Source organism: Rhinolophus sinicus, linkage group LG13 (assembly GCF_036562045.2).
Source record: "Rhinolophus sinicus isolate RSC01 linkage group LG13, ASM3656204v1, whole genome shotgun sequence".
Lineage (NCBI taxonomy): Eukaryota > Metazoa > Chordata > Mammalia > Chiroptera > Rhinolophidae > Rhinolophus > Rhinolophus sinicus.
The window spans coordinates 21,452,393-21,464,563 of NC_133762.1; the positions used below are offsets into that span (position 1 = coordinate 21,452,393).

Here is a 12,171-nt window from a genome sequence, read left to right on the forward strand (position 1 = left end):
TTGCTCAGAGGCATGACTCGCTTTACTACTCAGTAAGTCAGTAATGGAGCTGAGACCGGACTCTCCCCACAGCACCGCCCTTCCAGAGAAACCAAAGTTTGAGGCCAATCGCAGGTTTTTCTGAGTGATCTGAAGCAATGGAACTGTACTCGAGTTCTTCAATTTGTAGAGAAGAAGAGCAAAGATGCACAGCTAAAGGTGATTAAACTGTAAAAATCTGACTTCTAGAACGAAGCACTAAAGAAACTAAAAAGTACCAGTTGGAAGTCATAATTGCTGTTCGAGAACTTATGTTCAAACATGGAAACATTCAAAGCAAGCTCCAAAAAATGAACTAGCATTGTTATATAAAAAAAGGTTTATTTTAGAAATCACATACCCTTAAAAAGTAACAGATATTATTCACCATTTGAATGCCGGGTGCTATGTGGTACAATTGATGGTGTGGATACCAAGTCCGTTTGACATTCCTGGCATTTATACCAGTTCAAAACCTTACTGTAATTTTAAAAAGAAAAAAAATTTAAAAAGTTCATTTTGGAAACACAAAAATATCTTAATCTTGTAAATAGACGTCCTGAAACTAGAGATCCATTGCTGAGACTATCCTAAAAACTGGAAAAAGTAGGAATTATCATTTTAATTCAGGGAGAGTTAAAAAGATCCAGTGGAACTTACGAGGAGCTGTGTGGTCGTTCTAGTGCACGTGCCAGAAGAACACAGGAAGTTAAAGCTCTCCTTTACAGCTGGACAGGTTGAAAGCAAAAGAAAAGTGAGGAAAAGTGGGAGGTTTTGTTTGGTAATTTTTTTGGTAGGACTGGTTACCCTTGTTCCGACTCAGGTTTCTCTTCATCTGACAAAAGCAGCAGCATTCACAGATGGCCAAGTTCAAATACTAGGGAATGAGGACACAAAATAAAAACAAATTTACTCACTATGGACTAAAAAATATAGCTCTTTGTAAATCTGAACCAAAACCCTGTGATTTAACACGTTAAGAATGCTTAAAATGGTTTTATAGACCAAAGGGCTAAAATGATCCTTAAAGATGATGACTAAAGTAGAATTTTTATGCAATAAACTTCAGAAGACTTTACAATTCCTGTTAACACAAAACGATTACTTTAATCTATTTAGTATTTTGATCAAATGATCCCAGATTCTATTTCTAGGTACTCCTCCACAGATCACGAGGTATTTGTATTTGGGGATAAAGATAAACCTAAGTTATCCCTGGGAGGGGAAATTCAGGGTTTTCTGACCTAGCTAGAGCCAAATCCAGAGAAATAATGTCACCTCCTGAAAAATTCCAAGAAAAAGAAAACTTGAGTCAGTTTTATTATAAAAAATCTTCTGAGAACACGTTGCTGTGGGCAACCATGGTGAGTAGTGATAGTTCAGGCTGAAAAATAAGATTTAAAATTACATAAGAACAAAGTCAATCGACAGTCATCATTTGGGAAGATAAGCAACACCTGAGAGCAGCAGTGGGCTCACCTGATTTCGATCAGACTGGACCAATTTCCAAACTTATGTTTCCCACCAAGTGGTAATAATCTCAGCAGAAATACATTTACTGAAGCTAAGCACTGAGGTAATGGGAGCATAATGTGGGAAGGAGGAGGAAAGATGTCTCCTGTAACTTTCTCAGGAAAACTGGCCATTCATTTTATTGAAGTGAAAACTGTGTAACACTAAAGTTGCAGATCTGAGCTTTATTTTCAGAATGATGTCATTTTAGAATAGAACTGATAGAGTCTCTAAAATGGTTTTACTATGGTACAAAACTCTTGATTCTCAGAGCAGTATGCCTACTTATCCGCTAAAATGTCTTATGAAAGGAAACAGACACCGAGGAAGTGGAACAGGCACCAAAGATGACAAAGAACCCAATGAAAATTCCTCCCGACAGATCCACTTGAGATCTAGGAAGAGAAATGGCAAGTCCTGTATTTACAAAACCGATGAAAATCACACTGTAATAATCAGTGAACGCAGAACTGCGCAGATCTGCGATTCCCGCTTTTTCCACCATGATTCGACATCAAGGTAAAAAAAGATTCTTTTGTACAAATCCAAGAGGTGGCAGCCCAACTGCCAGAGATGGCTCGATGACTTACTACTGAGGCTGGTGACAGGACCCGGGGGGAGGAGGGGCAGAGTCCTCAAGAACAGAACCCTCTGTGAGGAGGGCAGCGCTAGTCCGTGGTTGACCGCCGGTACCAAAACCTGGCTCTGAAGTCGTCGCTGCAGGTCATGAAGCCGGGGTTGGTGGGCGAGTGCACGATGCAGCGCACGATATTGTTGTGGCCCAGCGACAGCAGGTTCCGGCGCTCGGCCGTGCGCGAGTCCCAGCAGCACAGACTGATGGTCCTTTCGTCCGGCAGCAGCACGTAGTCCTCCGTGTGGTTGAAGACGGCCTGCGTCCGGTGCACCTGCCGCCCGCTCAAGCCGGCGCCTGCGCAGAGAGCGAGAGGTTAAGGGCCTGGGAGCAGGCTAGCTAGCAGCTCTCCGGGTTCACGTCTTGGACTCCCAGACTGTTCTACTTTTGTTATTAACGCTGTCCATGGAAATCAGCGTTTTAAAATTGTTGAATACAGATTTATTGTGCAATTTTGGAAATTCTAAAAAAGTATGAAAAAAAAAATCACCTCGGGGCCCATTATCTAAGGCGGCCCTATTAACATTTACCTCTAGGTATAAAAACCTATAAAAAAAAAACAAAAACAAAACTGGTGCCACATTACATGTCTTTCCTATCATACTTTAAACCAAACTTTCTGTTGGGTACACCCGCCCATCTTTTTCACCCGCTACAAAGTATCCCACTGTTTGGAAACACCATTATTTCTTTTCCTGCGAGGCATTTAGTTTGTATCCAATTGTAAGTAACGTTGTGATAAACATTTCTTGTATAAAATACATTTTTTCCTTAGGATTAAATTCCTACGAAGGGAGTTACTCGGATGAACATCTGCTCTCCAAAAGGAAGCTTTATGCTTTTTTATGACCATGAAAAAAAAGTGTATTTTATGTTTACAGTATTACATAAAGCATAAAAAATATAAACTGCCTGATAATTGTACACCACGTCAATTAGTTTGATGACTATCCTTCACAAATATCTCGGTGTTGTACACTCATGTGTAAATTACATAAATCAGAGCATACACCATATAGTGTTTTTATTCAATACTATGTAGTGGAGCTCTGTGGAGAGGGAATATAGTTTCATGGGTAAAAATACAAACTTATGGTGTCACATCTGGATTCAACACACTAGTGATGTGACCTGGGACAAATTACTTAACACCCCTAAGCCTTAATTTTCTCCTGTGTTCGGTGGGGACAATTACAACGCCTACCCATGAGGCTGCCGTGGGGATTAAATGAGGTACAATGCACACGGAGCTCTGCTGTGTACGTGTTCAACAAACGTCACTAGGAATACTTTTAAAGGCTGCAAGCCACAAAAGGGTGCATAGCACTCAGTGCTTCTTGGTGGACGTTTATGTTATCTAACCTCCACTGCTCCAGATAACGTTGGGATGGACGCTTTCGTATGTGTGCATGTGCATGCCAGCCCAAGAATCTTTTTACACTGAATTTCTAAGAGTGGACATAGCGAGTCAAAAATATATGTATTTAAAAATTTGATGTATGACACCAAACTGCCCTTCAGAAATATTTTACTAATTGACACCCCTGATTTCCTGAAGTGTTTATCAATAGCAGATAATATCAATCTTTAAAATTCCTGAAATCTGATGAGCACAAAATGATACTGCCCTTTTCATTTCTTAGGTTTACAGTGAGGTTGGTCATTTATCTTTTCTTGTGGTTCACTGAACAGTACCTGACATATGTCTATTATATATGCTATGGATATCCCACCCCCAGTCCAGCATTTTAACTTGTTTATAATGTTTAAAATTAATTTTTAACATAAAAATTTTTAATGTTTACTTGGTAGTTTTTCCTTTTTCTTCATTATTTCAAGAGCCCTTTGAAGTCTAACTAAACACTAAAAAACTGGAAATACAGATCTAAATGTGCTGACATAAAGGGGACTTAACATTGAATTAGAAAAAAGGATTCTGCATATAAATGCAGTATAATGTCATTTTAGAATCAAATCCCAATTCTACACCAAAACCGAGCAAGCCATCACATACAACCATGAAACATCCCAAACACTCATAAAAAAACCAAACCAAATAGAACAAATTCTTCCCAGCAGTCTGGTGTACCCCTGTGCACACGTCACACTCTAACAGCGCTTGTTACGTCTAAAGAGGGAGGCTTCCCCGTTTTTACTTCACTCACCTGTGTATCCTTTTTGCAACAAGCAGTCTTTGCATAGTAACACTTAGATGTTTTTCAAAATAGCTTTATACAAAAGTAAGTATTTCAATGAAGTCACCAAGAATTACGATAAAAATGACTCTTCCCCAAACTTGCTAGTTGTACTATCTACATACTCCAGAAGCCACAGATAACAGGAAGCAAACCGGTTTCAATGAGCCGAATCTAAGGTAGGTTATGCTGCACCCTAGTGGTTCAGATGTCAACAACTCTTCAATTTTCTCCCCTAAAATGCTAATTTAAAATAACACCACAGCAGAGCCCCTTTCAATAGTGTTTTCTTGTGAGTTTTTGAGTGACAGTCATGACGATTTTAGCACATGACACAAACATCTCACAACAGAGGAAACGAGCTGAAGTTGCTGGGAAAAATTTTCTACCAAATAACAGCCTTCGTTTCTACCAGGACCAGGAGACGCACTATTTTAACTTTCACTATAAATAGACTTGAACAGACTACTATGACAGGATACATTAAAATCTCATCATCAACAAGGAGCTCATAGGCACCACTGTTACCAGTTAGAGACCTACATGAATAACGGGAGAATCAGATCAACTTAATTTTGTTTTCCTGTCTGAAGGGCCCACTTTACATCTAGATTCAGAAGACTTGTGGTCTCATTGGGGGGCTACCTCTGCTCGCTTAGGAATGAGGCAAGATCTTCCATCTCTGTCCGTCTGTCCCTCATGCACACACTTCCTGAGGCTCTTCTCTGGACTGCTTTCATGTTTTTGTGGAAAAGGGCAGGCCATCAGTCTACAAAGGGGCCACCAGGTTCTCAAACGTTACCGGCACTGAATCAGACCTAGTTTAAGCTGCAATGCATTGAGCAAAGGTAAGGAACTGTGGCTCTATTTCCACCTCTGCCTCTCAGTAACTGTGGCCTTGGCTGAACTATTTAACTTCTAAGCCTTGTTTTCCTCTTATCTGAGAGTTCTGGAAACTGTAAAATGCTACACAAACACTTAGCAGTATCAATTTCTCACATACCCGTGTATCTGACCAGCGTTCGTCCTGTTGATATTTCCCAGAGCTTAGCTACGGAGTCTTTTCCACTTGAAAGAATGTATTTAGAATTTTTGGAAAAAATGGCAGAACAGACTTCAGCACCGTCGTGTGCTTTCTCAAAAGTTGTGATGCACCGATTTGAAACACCATCCCATAGCTTGATGCAGCCGTCCTTGCTACCAGTCACGTACATATTGGCACTGGGGTTGTAATTGACGGAACAGATGGCGTCGGTGTGCTGGTCTTGGGGATTGCAGGACACAAAACACTGAAATGTGTTGATATCATAAAGCCGCAGAGTCGGATGCTGAGTCCCAACCAGTATGAAGTCTCCAGAAGGGTGAAAGGAGATGGAGCGCAGCATCTCAGCTTCCTGTTAGGACAGAGACAGTGACAGGAAATGACCAACTGGTGAGCAATCATGTCCAGAGGAAATGTGGAAAATATCTGGCTGAAGCAAAGAATCCACGAAACAAGGATCAGGTATCACACAGCTATGAGAGAAGGAACGAAGTTCTTTCTGGAACACATGAAAGTGTCTTTTGAACAGAGATTTCCAGAACTATTTACTGGTGAGATTATGCCAAAAACCACAGAGCGAGCGAGCTCCATTATTTGCAAAAGAGCCCCGAGTGTGCAGAATGGAATAGTATCCACCTAGGATACATTCACACACGATTAACAAAGAAGAGAAACGTAACTTGTACATAAGGGGAGCTTCTTTCATTTGTCCCCGGGCTCCAAATATTGACTAAATAATTAAGTTAAATTATTAAAAGTTGGAAGCCACCGCTACATCAGTATTCCCGAACTGCATATTCAAATAAGGCACCAAATGTCACGTTTCCAGGAAAACACCTGATATTAGGTAGGTGCAAAAGTAATTGCAGTTCCAAAGGCTAAAAACAATTGCAAAAACCGCAATTACTTTTGCACCAACCTAATAATGTCAACTGAGTAATTTTTTAATCCCACGTTATACTTTAGCGAAGCCGGTGGTATTTTGTCTTTACACGGGAATCTGCAACCTTCAAAGTGATACGGATTCTGAACCCTTGTTGCATAAACTATGACAAGCAGCGGTCCTGACTGGCCAGAGGAAGTGGGCGCATGACAGCACAAAAACTATGTGCAACGGAACTGATCCGCATAACACCTGTGGTGTACGTCCGACTGTACTTTTTCCTAGCATGATCACTGAAAGACTTTTAAAAAAACCAGTCATACAATAGCTCATTGCATTTAAGAAAAAAAATGTGAAGCTTCTTCCCAAACATTCCTAACCTGAATGTATTTGAAGGCTCTTTTGGCAGATGGTTTGGAATAATCAAATAATTTAAGCGTGTAATCCCTTGAACCAGAGGCGAGGATCTGCTCTGTTGGGTGGAAGGCGAGACATGTGACCTCATCCACGTGGTCGTAAAGAGTCCGAATCACTGGGTGGTTTTCCATATTCTGTTGCGCAGTCTCATTCATCATGACCTAGGCCAACAAGGAGATGTGCAAAATATGAAACCTGACTCCCAGCACACAATCTACAACTCCGCTCGGTTCATTTCCCATGATTGAACAAAAGGCACCCAGTAAGCGTGGTGCAGGGCTTTTACCTCTATGGGCATGGCACTTTTGGCCAGCATTCTTTCGGTGTCGAGGATCTTTATGGAAGCATCAGCGGACCCAGTGGCTATTAACTGCCCGTCTCTACTATAGGTCGCTACACGGCACGGCCCTTTATGGGACGTGACATAGCAGGTTTCGTACTCTGAAGCCTCTGGGGACATAGTCTGGACATCGGCATCAAATTCCAGGTCAATTCCTGTGCCCGGGGCAACCGTATCTGAACGACCAATTGCATACTGAACTGCAGTGTCATCATTTTCCATTCCTGAAAGGAATAAAAATTAAGGGCATGAAAAATGTTATTTTAAAGGGCCAAGACAAAGTTCTGGGTCTAAAATCGGGCAAGATGTTTGCCAATGTCAACTCACTATGTCGTGGAGGTACGTGACTTAATACTTTACAAAACTAGGTATACTGCCCAGGTTGCATGCATGGAGACAACACTGTAAGGCAATGCGGGTTAGGCTTCAACACGCAAAGTCACCGCCCCCCCCAATTTTTGCCTCCAAAATTCTCTACCTTAACTACAACTACAAAAACTCAAAAAAAGCATTTGGTAGTTAAATTGTCCATTTTTGCCCATTCCGGGTTTTAACACTTTGTAAGCGGGCATTTTCCCGCCAAATCGCATCGTAACACGGGGCTTTTTTGACATTTTCTCGCCAAAATTAGACTTTCCGTAAAATATTCATATCTTTCGATCTATTTGATATTTTTCTATGAAACTTTCAGTGTTTTAGTTTAAAAAGAGGTCTCTATTTATTTACTTTGCAAAATTTTTGCCGGTTCCAACTAGAGGCGATATGACGAGTTTACTCGTTTCCCACAAAACGTGTTAATTTTAGTGCTGAGACGTTAGCAGCTACGACGCTCATTACGTGAGGTATTATTAGCATTAACAACAGTGAAACATATTTGAAAGAATGCTGCTACTTTATCAACATGCATTTTTAAATTTAAAAATTCACATATCATATAAACAATGTTTTCTAGCATAGGAAAATATCCATAGGAAGGAAAAAAAAATGAGCTTATATTGCCCAACGATAATTACTGTTAACATGGCAGTATGAATTCTTCTGGACCTTTCCCCCTGCACAAAGTTGTTTCACGTCTTAAAAACAGAAGAACCACACTATATAACGTGTTCATTTATTCCTACAGAATAAACATCTGGCCAGTGTAATAAATGTTCATCTACGTCATGTTGTTGGATCCAACTGTATGGCTATCAGAACATTTATAACTAATGACACACGTTGTGCATTTCAGTTGTATTCATTGTATTTCCTCAGGACAAATTCTCACAATTGGCCCTGCCAAGTCAAAGGGTATAAGCATGTTTGGTAATTCTCTGTTTTACTGAGTGTTTTCTGTGACCCAGGCAAGCAGCAGGATACACTGTCGGACAAGACAAGACAAGGCCCTGATCTTGCGCTTGAGCTTTTTTTGAAGGGTGAGGTACGGATTGTGTGGAAAACCCAGAGCAATAAAGAACATTTCAGACAGTAATTCTGCGAGGAAGGATATGGGACTGTTGTTTTAGAGAAACTGGGGAAGATGGTGGGGTTATTTTAGAAGAGGAAAAGAGGACTCAGATGACAATTTGAGCTGAGACTTGAAAAAATAACACATGACAGAATGCTCCAGAAAATCCGCAGAATGCTTCCAGATAATAAAGATCCTGAGGCTGGAACCAGCTCAAAGTCTTCATAATTTGGACTGTCCTTACTCCTTCAGTATCTAGCACTGTATTTGACACATACTAGGCACTAAAATTAAGTGGAAATGTCTTGAAAAATTCTGATGTGTGAAAACATCTGAAACCTCGTCATGGGATCAATCAACTTGCATTCCCAAGCTACCGAGTTTGATGAGATGCAGGAGCTGCTCTGAGGGCGCACAGACAGACTGCGGCTTGATCTCGTTGATGAGGCCGTTGGCAATGCTGATGTAGCCGTCATACAGCAGCTGGCTAATGATCAGCTTGTAGAGCTGCTGGCGGTCCTTCAAGCCCACTTTGGTTCTGTACATCTTGAAGACGGGGAAGACAATTTCCCTGTCAGCTGCAAGAGAAAACGAGTGGCTGATGAGAGCAGGGACACTGGGAAATCACAGAAGCAACCAAGAAATCGGGTCAGATTTGCGGCTCATCAGTCACAGCTCTACCAGCTGCATTATCTTTGCCCAGCGACCTCGCTTCTCAATCAGGTTCTTCAGCTGTTAAATAAGGTAGTGATGGTTAAACAAGATAGTGTATGTAGGGCATTTCTTCTCTGCTAAACTACCCACCTGTGATTTTTATTTTCTTGCTATCCCAGAATTTCCATTCCTTCTGTTAATAAAACATTGACTGGTGTTTGCAACAGGTAAGATAGCTGTTATTATTGGATGTCTAGACGCTACTGTTTCCACCAGCTGAGCTGTATGCTTACTAATGTCAGTTATATTCATTCTTAAAATGTTTTAAAGCAACTGAGGTTGTTCAATTATGTAATTTAATTAAACAGTAAATAAAATATGAAGGCAAAAAAGCTACTGTGCTATGAAAACTAAGTCAAGTTGAATGCTTTGGAAAGATTCAAAGGTGAATTGCTTAATAAAATATGAACAAATAGCATATGGACAAAACAACAATAATAAATGGAAAAAAATGTAAAACTCTGAAAGACTGTACACTTAGATTGATTTATAAGTGTCTGAGTTCTCCCTCAGTCTTAGAAAGTGAAGACAAAATGGTAGTGATGGTTTCTGGTTCATGCAAAAAAGAAAAGGACTCTAATTGGTGGACATGAGTAGACAATGTGATTATCAAAAATCAATGTGTGTGGGGCCGGCCCGGTGGCTCAGGCGGTTAGAGCTCCATGCTCCTAACTCCGAAGGCTGCCGGTTCGATTCCCACATGGGCCAGTGGGCTCTCCACCACAAGGTTGCCAGTTCAACTCGTCGAGTCCTGCAAGGGATGGTGGGTTCTGCCCCCTGCAACTAAGATTGAACACGGCACCTTGAGGTTGCCAATTTGATTCCTTGACTCCCGCAAGGGATGGTGGGCAGCGCCCCTGCAATTATGATTGAACATGGCAACTTGAGCTGAGCTGCTGCTGAGCTCCCAGATGGCTCAGTTGGTTGGAGCGCGTCCTCTCAACCACGAGGTTGCCGGTTCAGCTCCCGAAGGGATGCTGGGCTGTGCCCCCTGCAACTAGCAATGCCAACTGGACCTGGAGCTGAGCTGCGCCCTCCACAACTAAGATTAAAAGGTTGTCCTTTAACAACTTGACTTGGAAAAAAGTCCTGGAAGTACACATTATTCCCCAATAAAGTCCTGTTCCCCTTCCCCAATAAACAATAAAAGAAATCTTTAAAAAAAGTCAATGTGGATATGTATGTGTACATCTGAACAGATATCAGAAGGCTGAAGGAGCCTGGGGACAGCAATAAATAAAAGTCCCATGTAGTTATGGTAGAGAAGAAAACTGGAAGGAGAGCATGGGAGAGAGATGAATAAGAGGGAGGGGACTGAGTGAACAGTAACACCAGCACTCCTGGTATTGCTGTACTTTACAGGGTGACTCTGGAAGAGGATGTTATAGGAAAGGGGTGGGAAACCATGTTTTCTAACTACACAATTACTGAGGCTCCAGATCATAAGAGCTAACATCTACCAAGTGTTTACCATGTTTTATCTCACAAATCCTCAACACCATCCTACAAGGGCGGTCCTATAATCTTGTTTACAGAGGAGGAGGGGAAATAACTTGCCCTGGGTCTCACAATTAGTGCCTGGAAGAACCAGGACTAGAACAGAAATGGTTTGACTCTATAGAGACTTATTCCTAACCACTTCTTGCAGCGTTCCTTAAAAACTTAAAAACAAACGAGCTAAAATTTATTGGCCACTCAGTACAGGACATAGCACATCTTGTAAGCAACTAATATGCATTACCTCATTCAATCCTCATCTAATCCTATTTTAGAGATGGGCAACCTGAGGCCCAGAGAGATTTAACTCACCCAGAATCAAACAGCTTGTAAATGGCAGAGCCTGGACCCTAACCCAGACTATTTGACCCCAGGGCCCGAGTTTTTACTGTCCTGTCCTGATGGGTGTTAATAACAACAGCTAACATTTATTAAGCACTTGCCAGACACCATGCTAAGTACTTTATAAGCATTAGCTCATTGCAAAACATCATTCAATGTATTTAAGTACAAGTAGAGCGAATGTATATAAATCTATGCTTGTGTACACACAAGAGAGATGATGAAACTGGATCAAAGCGGTTAAGAGACCCACTGAAAGTAAAACGTGGCTGAGTAACTCGTCCAAGGTGAAAGTGGCCGCCAAGACGGTCCACACCGGAGCCCAGAACGTAATCGCTTTCTATCCCGTCTCTCCACTCATGCCAAGAGCATCACGAGGTGCACAAAGAGATTTAAAAAAATTAAAGGGAGGACGAGCCCCGCTTCTCAACTCCCACCGAAAGTTGGTTCGCTGGGCGAGTAAGCGCCTAAGTACCATCCCCGACGTGCAGGCGAGGACGCCCGGGCACCAGGACAGGAAGAACCCAACCCAGGAGCGAGAAGACGGACCAGGGAGAGAACACACACAGCGCATAGCTTAACGCTCCGCTCCCGTCCCGACACAGAGGCAAACTGAGGACGGAGTGAGGGTGGGAGCGAGGCCTGTGTGCAGCAGGGGCGGGTGTGCAGGCCCAACCTGGCAACTCAGGGCGCATGCCTCCTCGCCCCCTATCGACCCTTCCCGCCTCACCCCAATCCTTCCCACGGTCCCCTAAAGGCCCCAGCCAACGGCGCCAGCCACTCTCCACGTATCCGGGGCCCTCGTACCCGCTGGTCCGGTTCTCGCGGTCTCCTGCTCTCCGCTAGAAAAATGGAGGCGCGAATCCTGCCCGATGGATCACGCCGAGCGCACCTTCATTGCGCACGCGCACAGGACGCCGCACCGAGCGCTGCGCTATCGATCGGCCCACTCTCTCCGGTCCATCTCGCCATCTTACTTACTGGCGCCTTTAAGGGGTCCGTCCGTTCACCTCCTCCGACTTTATCCCCTACGAGACAACCCTGAAGCCAAGGGTCTTCCGTCTCAGACAAAAGTCGCGCCCTGGAGAACACGGCGGGCGCTAGAACAGCTGCAGGCCGGCAGGGCCGTTGGC

General features: G+C 42.7%; 1 protein-coding gene across 2 annotated transcripts; it reads right to left on the bottom strand.

The window, feature by feature from the left end:
- Nucleotides 1–335: 335 nt before the first annotated feature.
- On the bottom strand, nt 336–12,159 carry CSTF1 (cleavage stimulation factor subunit 1). Of its 2 annotated transcripts, none has more exons than XM_019726047.2 (6): nt 12,020–12,159; nt 8,863–9,063; nt 6,985–7,262; nt 6,662–6,859; nt 5,360–5,750; nt 336–2,458 (listed from the first exon to the last, which is right to left on the bottom strand). In XM_019726047.2, exons 2-6 carry the CDS (start codon nt 9,029–9,031, stop codon nt 2,199–2,201), a joined length of 1,296 nt encoding a protein of 431 aa, XP_019581606.1. In that variant the 5' UTR covers nt 9,032–9,063; nt 12,020–12,159; the 3' UTR covers nt 336–2,198. The 2 variants fall into 2 exon arrangements, with proteins under 2 accessions (XP_019581606.1, XP_019581605.1); XM_019726046.2 differs by having other exon boundaries at nt 11,846–12,020.
- Nucleotides 12,160–12,171: the final 12 nt, after the last annotated feature.

Coding starts and splice junctions, on each gene's coding strand:
- CSTF1 (XM_019726047.2), bottom strand. CDS start 9,031: ATGTACAGAACCAAAGTGGGCTTGAAGGACCGCCAGCAGCTCTACAAG. Junction 5,751..6,661: donor GAGCCTTCAAATACATTCAG/GTTAGGAATGTT, acceptor CTGTCCTAACAG/GAAGCTGAGATGCTGCGCTC. Junction 2,459..5,359: donor AACGCTGGTCAGATACACGG/GTATGTGAGAAA, acceptor CTCTCTGCGCAG/GCGCCGGCTTGAGCGGGCGG.